The sequence below is a fragment of the Martes martes genome, assembly GCF_963455335.1.
Source record: "Martes martes genome assembly, chromosome: 7".
NCBI classification, from domain to species: domain Eukaryota; kingdom Metazoa; phylum Chordata; class Mammalia; order Carnivora; family Mustelidae; genus Martes; species Martes martes.
This window is the reverse complement of record NC_137894.1, coordinates 127,282,654-127,295,452: the sequence shown is the minus strand read 5'-3', so window position 1 is coordinate 127,295,452 and position 12,799 is coordinate 127,282,654. Positions and strand designations below refer to the sequence as shown.

Genomic DNA, 12,799 nt, shown 5'->3' with positions numbered 1-12,799 from the left:
CTGCTCACTCCACTGGCAGTTTGGGGAATGGTTTTTCTTTGGGGCTGGGCTTTGCCCGGGGGCCCCCTTTCTCCTTAGAGTCGGTGATCAGAGAGTTGGAGAGTCTATGTGGGACTGAGCAATTTGGGGTTTGGCATTGAGAGGCTGAGTCTGGCATTGGGTTCCTCGTTTCCAGACATTAAAAAAAAAGTCCTCAGCACCCTGATCTAAGGAAAGCTCAGAGAGAGAGAGAGAGAGAGAGAGAGAGAGTATGATTGTCCCCACAGCCAGGCTTATAGGGGAGGCTGTTGCTCCCATAGCTGGAGCAGCTCCTGCAAATGACCATCACAGGAGTGTGTCTCCCCGGGGCCCCCACTGCTCTCCCATCTTTGCTGTGTGAGCCGATGACTGGTGGTTTTGTGTGAGGTTGAAAGGGAAACTGAGCTTCTTGGGAAGAGGCTGGTTTTAGGATTTGACCTGGGGCCTGGGAAGGAATACCGTGTAAGAGGCTGCTGGGGGAGCAGAGGACCCCCACACAGGGAGGGGGAGGCGGGACTGGTTCTAGGTGTCATCACCTGGCACGGAACCAGAACTGTGATGTGCCTTCCTGGTGCCGTGGCTTGGGATTCTCATGTGACCCATGTTTGCACACTGTGCGTGTAGCCCCTGTCCGGTCCCCAGCCCTCTAGCCTCAACATCACCCTGGGAAATGCAGCGAAAGAATGAAACAGACCCGTCCTGAGAGTGATACGCTAGTGCTCGGCATCAGGGGTCAGCAGGCTTCTTCCTCGTGGAGGCCTGGGTTAGGGTCCTAGCGCCGCTGTGAGAAAGAGCACAGATTTAGTGGCTTCAGACAAGACACAGTTATAATCTTCCTGTTCTGTGGGCCAGAAAACCTAAAATTCAAGGGATGACTGGGCTGTGTTCCTTCCAGCGGCTCTCAGGGAGAGTCTCTTGCCTTGTCTAGCTTCTGGAGGCTGCCCACGTTCCTCAGCGTGTGGCCCTGTCCTCCCTCGTCCCAGCCAGCCACGTGGCGTCTTTCAGTCTCTCTCATTATTTCACCTTGCCTCCCTCTGTCATATTTGCTGCTCCCATTCTGACCCTCCTGTCTCCCTCTTATAAGGACCGGGCGATTCCCTTGGGCCCATATAGCTCTCCCTCTCTGGGTAGCCTTTGGGGATTGGGACATGGACATCTTTGGGGTCCCATCTCTCTATCCACCGTTGGGCCAGCTGGTAAATATTTGAGTTTTTTTGGGCCAACCAGTCAGTGTCAGAACTGCTTACCTCTGCTGTGGCAACGTGGGAGAAGCCACAGACGTGTGATGAATGGGTGGGTTGTGTCCCAGTGAAAGTTCATTCAGGGACACTGAAGTTGAATTTCATGTAGTTTTCATGTATCACAAAATACTGTTCTTTTGGTTTTTTTTCAAACATTTAAAATGTCAAAAAAGTATTCTTAGCTGGTGGGCTGTATACAAAAACAGGCATGGGCCTGGTTTTGGCCCAAGGGCCATCGCTTGCGGGCCCCCTGCTCTAGATGTCTAATATCCTTTAACACTTAGGACAACACCCTTGCAAGTTGAGTATTGTTGTCATCACTCCCATCCTGCAGAAATTAATGGACCTAAGCACTTTGCCCGAGGCCACACGGCTGCCTGTGGGCAGGTAGGGCTGCTGACACCAGAGCTGACGTTCTTTCCCCTCCCTTCGCTGCACCAGGTCAGCCAGGCGTGCTTGTAATGACCTCAGAATTTGGGCTTTCTCTTCCCCGTAGATCCTGAAGGTCTGGGTTTGCCCCCTTTAAAAATCTCTGGGCGCTGCTGCTGTTACATGCAAAGCGAATCTGGAAAACCTCTTACTCGGGTGTTCTAGGAAGATCGCCAGGGCTTTGGTACCTGAGCCCTCAGATTTGGGGCTCCGAGGCATAGGAACATAGCTTAGGCTCATTTGCCGTGTGGCATTTTGCCACCTCCCAAGGCTAGGGAAGTCTATCCCGACAGGAAATGGTGCTGCCATAAGCAAGGGCGCCTGTGCCTTATTTCCTCTCTTCCTTCATTTTTGGGTATAGGAACCTCTGAAGGTTGTGGGAAAGAGACCTTTGGAGTTTTATAGTTTTATGTGAGCCCATCAGGGTTTAGCAGTCCCAGGCCCTGCCAGAAATGCATGTGCGCCACTGTGGCTTGTCTCCACCCCCCCCTCCACCCCCCCCCCCCCCCGCGTTCGCGCGCCATGATCTCAAGCTGCGGATGAGGACTCCTCCCCCAGGGGGAGATCTGGAGGGCCCAGGTCAGCCTGGATTCTGGGGTGGGAATTGTTGGCCGTCTTCTTTCTGGCTCTCAGATCGCTGTGTCTTGTTCCCCTTGTGTATGGTTTCCACAAGCCCTTCCCGCTGCCAAGATGTCTCCTCCTTCCTTCATCTGGTTCACTGCCTCCTCATTCTTCAGATCTCAGTTCTTTGTCACCTCCTCCAAGAAGTGCTCCCTGACCAGGTTTAATCCTCTGAACACAGGCTCTTACGGTATCAGCTACCTTTCCCTTCATATCATGGATCAAAGTTGGCCATTTACCTTTACCTTTGATTACTCGATTAATTCCTGTCTTGCCACCGGACTTCAAGTTCCAGTGGTGGCTCCAGAGGGGGGTGGCTGAACCTGATTTGGATCCAGTCCCTACTGAGGCCCCAGTGACTAGCACGGTACCCTGCTTATATTAGTCATGTAAGCACTGGATAGATGAATAAATGAATGGTATTTAGCGAATGTGTTCTTCTCTACAAAGTGGGGGCCGTTGTATCTCCTCTGTCCAACCTCAAGAGAAGGCGGAGAGCACATAGGAGCACTTTGAGGGCAACAAAGAGTATGCAGCTGTAAGAAAGTACCCTCGGTTGAGCATTTAGTCCCTGTTGAGCAAAGATGTCCTGACATCCCTTATACCAAACCAAGCTCAAGTTCAAGGAAGAGGTACTAAGTTCTCACATAGGTAGGTTGCCATAGAGAGGGGACGGAGCTCCTGGCCCCACCTGTCTCTCACTCATGTGCTGGGGGGTAAGCACTGGCTCGCAGGCACCCCATGGTTCCAAGGATGGCTCACTGCTTCTACACGGTGATCACCCCACAGATAACCTACGTAGGCCAGACCCTGGCTTGTGGGGGGTCCTGGCTTCATACTGCACCTCATTCTGCACAATTTCTTCTATCCCAGAGATCTCTGTCACAGGCAGAGACAGAGACACGTCACCCAGTGAGGCTGTACAAGTTATTAAGATGGGGAATGTTGAAAGATTAGATTTATGACAGCCAACGGCGGATTATGAAGAATAATTTATCAAATGTCAGTGCCTGCAGCCTACAATTTACAGAAGGTTTGCTTAAGCTGAGGAGATCTGATTGGACTGCCCCCACCCCCACCTCTAATGAGTGACAGATCTAATGGATGGCTTCCCAGGCTGGCCAACCACACTGGGTGTTTATCTGCTTTTTATTAATCATTATTATCACAACATTTCCATAGAGTCCCTCCAACCGCAACTCTCGAAGTGCCCAGCACCCACCAGGTTCCCTTAGCTACCCTGAAGGAACTGTAGCCACCTCTGGGAAGTGTGTTCGCTACTCCGAGTCATCAGGAAGGCCCAACGTCCCCTCACCAGGAAGAGGTTAGGGAAAATTGAACCTTACTCATTCATTAAGAAATACTTACTGAATACCAGTGATGTGTCAGGGGCCTTGAATACAGTGCTGAGTAAAAATGGAAGAAGTCTGTCATTTAGAAGGGAAAAGGGAGATCCAGCAAATATAAGTCAGGGCAGAGTGCAGCTGTGTTCCTTGCTCTCCAGAAGGGCACCCTGAATTCTGAGGACGTACACGTATTACCTCCTCCTCCTGAGGAGGTAATAGTTGCACTGTGATTTGAAGGGGGAGATGGGGCAGGATCAGACTCGGTGGCTTGTGTTAAGGATTTTGGCTCTGGTAGGCTGGCAAAGTGGTTTAAACGGAGAGAAGTGACATGATCAGCTTATGTTTGGAAGACTCACTTTAGCTGCCTGTGGAGGATAGATTGGAGGAGAAAGGAATATGGTGGCTTTTACTCACTGACAGAATAGAACTGAGAGCCTAGAATTGCTGGCTCTTTGTCCAGTGCTCTTTTCATTATACCACTCTGTCCTCTTTATGGAGGCATTAAATGGGCATCCGGTATTCCTGCCAGAATTATCGGGGCTCTTTCATAGGCCATATTCTAGACACTTCATGTGTGTTATTTCATATGATGACTCTATGAGGTAGGTATTAGAATTCCCATTTTACAGATGAGGAAGCTGAGGCACAGATGGGTCATTATCTTGATAACTGACCAAGCCAGTGCAGCATGGAGCCAAAATCTGAGCCTGGGAAATTTGACCCAGACCTTCCACTGGAATTACTATGCCCTATTTTTCTCAGGTCCCACTGTGCTGGCCAGCTGGTGGGCATTCTCAGGGAACACACCCATGGCCTTGGGGTGTGACTGCTCCTGGCTTCTTGCTTCTCTGCCAGCTGCTGGTCACTGTCCTGTGGGAGGAGGGAAGCTCGGTCTGAACCGTGATGCCCTTCACAGAGCCAGGTGGATGATTATCCTGTACCTGGAGGCTCTTAGCATATTGGTAACAGCTGAGGCTTGTGCCAGCCTCCTTGTGCAAATTTAGAGAGCAGCACTATTTTATAATTTCTGTGGTTGACCCTTGTCAAGAAAGGCCTCAGGTTCTGCCGCTGGCCCTTCGTTCTTTCTTCTCAGCTAGGCAATAGCAATAGCTAATAGCTCTGCAGCACGAATAGTTTGATCTTCCAGAACCCCAGAGAGAACGCAGATTCTATGGAAGACAGGGACTCTGTGTCCTCGAGCTATTATTTTCATTATTATCTGTATTATAATAAATTTCTCTGTGTGGGAAGCCAGAGGTGGGGGTAGACCCACCTTGAGGCAGGGCAGCTGTTGAGTGGGGGCAAAGAGACACTCGGGTGCCTTGGCTTCCCTCACCCCCCACGACCTCCCAGGGTCTACATCGTGATACCGGAGGTCTCCTCTTCTGATCTTGCCAGAAAGTCCCGCCAGGGTTGGGTGAATTGTCACTGGGTGGGGGGCACTGTTGCCAGCAGGCCCTGCTAAAATGCAAGTATGTTTTCCAGAGGCTGTTACCTTATTTTTTGGATGGCGGTCTCCTCATGGCCAGAGATGATGTCTGTTTTGTTGGCCCATGTACCCAGCATGGTTTCTGTCATGTGGCAGGCCTGCAGGTACGTGTTTGCTGACTGTTGGACTTGAACTAAGGAATGGCAGATCGGTTTCATTTCCCGTATTAACTCTGGTCAGTTGGTAGTGGCAACCCAGAGCACTGTGTGGGGAGAGATGCCGAGGCAGCATCTGGGCCCACAGCAGAAACAAATGCTGTGATCGATTAGTGATGTCTGGCGTGGGTGTGCGTGGGGTGTACTAGTTAGCTGTTGCTACAGAGCAAATTACCCGCAAACAATAAGCACTTGACACGGTACAGTTTCTGTGGGCCAGGAATGTGGGCATGCCTTCCTGGGTGCTTCTGGCTCTGTCTCTGTGAGGGCGGAGTCAGGCTTTGGGCAGGGGGCTGCATTCATCTGAAGGCCTGAGTGGGGAAGGAGATTCTGCCTCCAGGATGATTCACTGTGGGCAGGAGGCCTTGCTTCCTCATCCCTGGACCTCTCCGCGCACTGCTCGAGTGTCCTACTGGCATGGCGGGCAGGAGTGCGCTCTCCGGGAGGGGACAGGAAGGAGTCACAGTGACGTCTCAGAAGGCATGCCCTAACCTCCTCTCTGTGCTGCGGTCGTGGATCTAGCTCACACTCAGGTGGGCAGTGGGCCGCACCTCACAAGGGGAGGAGTATGTAAGCACCTGTGGATGTATTTTAAAGCCGCTGCAGGGGGGATGAGAGGGTATGGGTCACCTAGTTGCTGTCAGTGTCAGGTGTTACTTAGAAGGAGCTGGAATGACCCTAAACAGGTGGGATGCAAAACCAGGCATGTTTAAGCGAAAGGAGCAGGAATTGCAGCAAAGCGAGATAGCAGCTGGCGAGGTGACGGTGAGATGGAGGGGTGCCGGGGGCGGGTCCCTGGGAAACGGTGCCGGGAGGAAGGGGTGGGTTTCCAGAAGAGGCATATGGGAAGTGACAGTGGGTTTTCTGCTCAAGGCAGGCAGTCCTGGCTTTGCAGAGTCCTAGGAGGCTGGAGCTTTCTTATCAGCTTCAGGCTGGGGGCAGGGAGTGGGGCAGGTTCACTTGCAGCTACTCCATTAGTACGGGGACTTGTCCCTCTCCCCGTCAGACTGTGGTGGATGGCTGCTGGCACTCAGCCAGGCGTGGGGACAGGGGCATCTCTAGACCTCAAGAGCCAGGTGTTGTTTGCTGCTGATGCCATGGTAACCTGCCCCAGTTGCCCTGGGCCGTCTTCCCAGGTCCTGAGTGGGAACTGCGTGGCCTTAGCAGCTAGGCCTGGACTTGCCTGCTTTGAGGCAAGCTCTTATCTGTTCATCTGCAGCCATCCAGTTCTGGGTTTGTCAGATTTGTTGATATCATCTTATGTCAAGGATATTTGAGGTAGTATATCCAGAAGAGGTCTGATGTGCATGACTCTGGGGACAGCGGGATGGAATATTTGAAATTGGGCCATCTTGGAAAATCCAGGACATCTCTCTTCCTGGGGGTGGTGAGGGGCCTGAGGCTGGCTGGCGGATGGAGAGACTTAGTGAAACTCCTTCCAAGAGTCCTATTATGGATTTTACAGAAGATCCTGACTTCCTGTTACCTTATTTTGGGTAAAACAAGAACCCTGGCCAGTGCTTGGCTGCCCAGTGTGGCCTTTTGGAAACATTGCCCAGAAAACTGGCTTCGTGGGAAGCTGTAGAGCTAACTTTCTGGAGCTTCTCCCTCTTGGCCCTGTACCTGGGTCTAAAATCATGTGGTCTAGGTTTCCTGGGCCCCAGCTGACGCCAGCCTGCTGGTCTTAACCTGAGCCGTGTGTGTGTGTGTGTGTGTGTGTGTGTGTGTGTGTGTGTGACACATTTCTTCTTGCCCTTCTGATGTTTTCTGCTCATAAAAAAACAAACACCACCTCCCACTTTTACACACATGCGCGTGCACACGCTCGCGCGCGCGCGCACACACACACACACACACAAACATAGACACACCCTGAAAAACCAGACCATACAGAGCTGGAGAAACTTTTTTCCTGATTATTTTTCCTTTTCTAGACAGGGGCATCGATATATTTGAATCATGGGCCGACAGTAATTAAAAAGCACATAACTAGTCATTTTAAAATGCAGCTGTTTTACTTAATTGATTTTGTCGCCAGACCCAGAGGAAAAAAAAGAGGAACGGGGGAAAGACAGGCTTAGAAGGGGAGACAGGTTTCTGCGAGCGACTGGAGGCAGCCGAGGGCCCTGCTTGAATCTAATTGCTGCCCGTGCTGCAGTTGGTTTCTGCTAATGGCTTTCTGCTCAGAGGGCTGGGGGCTGGGGCCCGAGGGGAGGGGCGGCGTTGGTGTCAGCTGCACAGGGGGTATAATTCTGCTTTCGGGACAGGGTCTATTTTTCCTTACTATCTATCAGCGTAAAGTACTTCCACTGAGCACTTTGAATCAAGGTTCCATTTAGAGATACTTTATTCATATTTAATTACAGGCTGCAGCACCAATCTTTAATTACCTTTTTTATAAGCCAGCTAGGAACATTCACTAGCAATCAATTATTGTGTGTGTGTGTGTGTGTGTGTGTGTGTGTAAGCACAGGAGGGTGTGGGAGTGTGACTTGCTTCCTGATAGAGGGGAAAGGATGGCTGCAGGGGCCCTGGGGAGGTGGTGGGTGGGCAGGGGTGGGGTGGGGATCTGCCCAACGGGTTCCCTGTGCAGATTGGGTGGTGCATTTCCCATGCCTCTCTTTGCTGCCACTGGTCAAGCTGGGATTAGGGCAGGTCCTCACAGCTGGGGCCTCTTTCAGGGTGCTGTACTGGCATCTGGGCTGAGGTGGTATTCTGAGCTCCAGACCCCCTGTCTGCCCTGGTGGAGACAGCGAACGGTGGGAGGTCCCCTTCTCAGTCCCTGGGGATATGGCAGACCAGGCTTCCTCTTACCCAGGAGATGGGGAAATGCTTGCCTCAGCCCTTTCCTTCCTTCACCTCTCCCTGGAGTGCTCCTGGCAGCTGTTCTTGCCACACAGCCCTAGTGATGCCATGTCACTCTTCAGTTGCAATGACTCTGCAACGTCCCTGCAATGACACTGGTTTGAAGCCTGGCTGTCCTTCTTAGGAAACAAGCCAGTGTTCCCAGGGAGCCACGTGGAGGCTTGGGGTGAGGAGTAGAGTCAAGTGACCCCCCAAGTCCTTTTGCAGTGGGCAGAGGGGGCCATTCCAGCTGCCTGGGAATGTCTGAGTTTGCAGATCTGCTCCAGAAAGCATTCTCCTTGGTGCTCCTTCAGGAACAACCAGAGGGTTTCTAAAGGCAGTTCTTGTTCATTTCATTATGTAATGGCTCAGAATGTTGCTGAAGTCTACCTCCCTTCTATTCCTGGATCGCTGTCCCAGCAGGAGGGCACTGAGGGGAGGGGCAAGGGGAGGGAAAGGAACTCACACTTATTGAGCCTCTTGGGGGTGCCCGGCACCATGCCTATGTTTCTTTCGTCTAACCCAGATGGGGCCTGAGAACTCTCAGTCAGAGCCCCTTCATTCCTGTGTGACAGAAAACAACACAAACTGACTTAAGCAAAAAAGGGAATTATAGGGTGAGTCTTCAGGCATGGCTAGATCAAGGGGCCCAACCTTGCTGACCAAGATTCACTCTGTCTCTTGGCTCTGCTTTCCTCTTTGTTGCTACTCTGGGATTCCTGGTAGCTCCAGACTTCGACTTTTTACCTTCAAGTTCAGCAGAGAGAAAGAATCTTTTCTCCCACAGTTCAAACAAAAGTGAAACAGTTGAGTCTGATTAGATCAGTTGCGTGACATGTTCCTCTCTGAACCCGTCAGCGTGACCCAGGGTATTCAAGTTTCTGATTGGCCAGGCTGGGGTCTCACACCCACGCTGGTATAATGGGTGGAGTCCACCTGGGTAAATCCCACGCAGGACATGTGCTTTTACATTGGGGCCTTTAGACTAGGAGGGGTGTGGGAGCTGGAAGGTCCATCCTTGAAAAGGAAGAAAGAGTTGATTCAGTTCCTCTCCAAGAGAGAGAATAGTGGATTCAGTCTTTCAACAAATATGTATTCACCACAAGCTAGTTCCGGTGCTATTCTTTTTTTTTTTTTTTTTAAGATTTTATTTATTTGTGTGTTTGAGAGAGAGAATGAGCAGGGAGAGCACCAGAGGTAGAAGCAGACTCCCCACTGAGCAGGAAGCCCGACTCGGGGCTGGATCCCAGGACCCTGGGGTCATGACCGAAGCCGAAGGTAGACGCTTAACTGACTGAGCAACCCAGGGGCCCCTCTGGTGCTATTCTAAGCACAGGGAATTCAGCAGCTAATAAGACAGACAAAAATCTCTGCCCACTTGAAGGTGATGTTCTGATGGGGTCTACAGGGATGGTGGTTCTTTTGTTCTCCCAAGCCAAGCCCAAGTTGAGGATAAAGGGAGAGACCTGCGATGATTGATGTGGGGACGATCTGGTCCTCAGGGAACCTCAAACTCAGGAGGGAAGGAAAAAGACAAGTGTGTGGTTGGGGAAGGATGGGAGAAGTAGGCATGGGGAGGGGCACAAATAAAAACCCAATGAAGAGGAAGGAGGCCAGGGAAGCCAATCCGTACCCATCTCCCGTGTCAGAGAAGTGTGGGCCCCTCCCATGTTGCCTGGACCTTTGGCTTCCGAAGGATGTTGATAAATGGGATGGAGTTTAGTGAAAGCTACGAAAATGATGACAGGGCTGGAGGGAGTGATTTATGAGGGAGATTAGCAAGGTGTCGGCGCAGCCTAGTAAGCAGAGGGATGGGATGGTGGCCGAGGGTCGTCTGACTGCTGAAGTCCAAGGAGAGGAGGGGGCCGAAGGGCAGGAGAGAGTGCCTGATGCAGAAGGGGCCTGGGGGAAGCAGGGGCACGGATGGATGGGCCTCAGGGTGAGAGCCTGGGGGATGTGAGAAGGAGGACCATGGGACTAATCCTGTGTGTACACATTCATACGTGTGTGTGTGTGTGTGTGAGAGAGAGAGAGAGAGAGAATATGTCTGGACCTTCTAGGATTGGAAAGCCATACAGGGACTTCAAAAAGTGGAGGGGGTCAGAATTTCAGCCTTGGACATTTTTCCAAAAGGCTTTTGGGGTCTCCTTCCCATCTGGTAAAATATTACCACCTGGACCACGTAGGTGCAATCCCTCAAGTCACAAAGACTTTTTTCCCTTCAGGAAAATTTGGTTTTGCATTTCTGAAAGGGAAGGAGGGACGGAAGAAGGGAAGAGAAGACAGAAGAGTAAGGAGCACGGGTTCTGTTTTGTAGAGGAAGGCGAGGGGTCGGCCCAAGGCCACCTTTGGGTGGCATTGCAGGTGGGGACCAAAAGCGAGGCTGGGGTGTGTAGCCCTGGGGTCTCTGCCACTTGGCCAGGCTGAGGGTGGGTTTGGGGACCTGTGTTGAGCTGCTGTTCAGGCAGGAACAAGAGGTGGCTGCTGCGTTTGGAACCTCCAAACTGGGGTCCCTCGAGCTCTTCCGTGTTGGTGGATTGGAGTGTCTGATCCCTGTCTTGGGCTGCCTGGGGCCGGGGTTCTGTTAACTCTTGATTTCACGTACCTGCGTTACAGCCCGGGGGTGCAGGGGTGCGTAACTAAATGAGCTGATGGTCCTCAGTTCTGAACGTTCTGGACAACACTTCTTTGGCCTTGAATGGAGGTGCTCAGGGCACCCATGCATGCGTATGTGGACACCCCTCCATGTGTGTTTTCTCTCTCGCTCCCTCCGTATGCCTGCTGTGAATCTCTGTGGCAGCAAAGAGCCCGCACAAGGCATTGGGTTGGCGTACAACTGGTAGAGCAGAAAATCTATTGGCCTGGCCCGTCCCCTCTCACTGAACTGAGTCATCTTAATTGCTCTGTCCTCTCTCCACTCTTGACAGATCCATGATTTGTTTGTGAGCTTTGACGACACCCCCCTGGGGGCCGCCTCCCTGGCCCAGGTCCACAAGGCGGTGCTGCGTGATGGGCGGACCGTGGCCGTGAAGGTCCAGCATCCAAAGGTGCAGTCTCAGAGCTCGAAGGACATTCTCCTGATGGAGGTGAGAGCCTGCCCTTTCCTTTGTCCTCGCTTTATATTTCTCTGGAAACTAGGTGGCTCCAGGGACACTGGTTCAAGGCAACTGGGTGGAGTGTGACCCATTGAACAGCAGAGTGGATGAGGAAAGCTTGAGACCACGACAAAGGAGGTGTCCTGACAATGCTGTGACTGGGGGACCCGTGGCTGGGCGCATCAGTTCGTCTTGATTTGTTCCTAGGAACTATCTGGGGATGGTCTCAGAGCATGACGTGTAGCTGCCGGGGCCAACAAGACCTCAGGTGGATATTGAAGAAATGAGATGAACCAAAAGTGATTTCCTTGGGGGTAGAAAAGTTACATCTTAGTTTGTTAAATTGTAACAATAGGGAGCACGTGGAGAACCAAGGGATGTAAAAATGACAGGAAGATCCCAAAGAAACATTTATGCAGATTCCGTGTTTGCTTATCTCCTGTTCTGACTGAACAAGCTTGTCCACCTAAAAATGTTCCTGGGAGAAGCCCAGCTGGAGACTGTATCTCTGGACTTTTCTAGTTCTGTCCCCAGAGCAAGGGAGGGTGAGGTGGGTGCTGGTTGGGTGGTGGCCACAGCCTGGCCCCGGGAGGGCGGGCGCTTCACCTTCCAGTATGTCCCTCCCCTTCTCTGCGGGCTGCCTTCCCCTGTTCTCTTTCCTCACTCTGGACTCATAGTCTGTTTCCTCAGCTCACCCTGACTAAGCTCCGAACATGCATGGAAGGTCACTTTTGCACCAGGCACCGGGTGGGTCATGGGGGGAGTGAGGGGGCTCCATCTTCATCCCCGGGGGAGTTCCCTGTTTAGTGGAAGGGCAGGTCTGGACACCAACAGCCACGGTGTGGGGATGTGAGCTCCGCCAAAGGGGTGTATGCATGGTGCCCTCAGCACCATGGTGCGTTGATGGGTGTGTTGGGGGCGGGGCTTCACGGAGGGGCCCGTGAGACGGCGGGGCAGGGGAAGGATAGCCAGCCTGTGCGGAGGTCCAGTCTTAGAGGAACAGGGTGGGCTTGGAGAAGAATTGAGCTGGTTCAGGTGGTATGGCTGGGAGTGACTGCAGAGGGGGCTGGGAAGGTAGGCAGGGACCACACAGAGGGCCTGATCTTCCAGGCCAAGGCACAGAACAGCATACACAGCAAATCTGCATCTTCTGTGGACCCGAGCAGATCTGATTCTCTCCTGTAGCCAGCAGGGAACCATTTGAGAATTTTAAATCAGGGGAATGTCGCGATCAGATGTACATTAGAGACAAAAGTCTGTTGGCAGTCTGGAGGATGTATAGGAAGGCAGAAAGACTGTAGCCAGGGCGACTAATGGAGGGGCTGCTGCACTGGTCTGAGCCAAAAATAATGATGTGACCCAGGGCAGTGTAGTGGGAGTGAAGGGGAGGCGTGAGCCGAGGGGCGGAGTCATCAGGACGTGGTGAGCAGCTTTCCGTGCGGTGGAGGCAAATAACGGTAGGAATGAGTGGAAGGAGAGTAAAACAAATTGTAGGTTTCTGGCTTACATGATTAAGTTTGGGTGCCTTTCACCAGTGTATCCGTCCGGGTCCAGTTGGGAA

At 52.2% G+C, this 12,799-nt stretch overlaps 1 protein-coding gene across 1 annotated transcript in view; it reads left to right on the top strand.

Annotated features, from left to right (window-relative positions):
• Positions 1–12,799, top strand: part of ADCK1 (aarF domain containing kinase 1) — a 120,465-nt gene that overhangs the window by 67,545 nt on the left and 40,121 nt on the right. Inside the window, exon 5 of the mRNA XM_080809450.1 lies at positions 11,071–11,229. Within this exon, the coding sequence (XP_080665576.1) occupies positions 11,071–11,229 (159 nt within the window). The remainder of the gene's footprint in view (positions 1–11,070; positions 11,230–12,799) is intronic.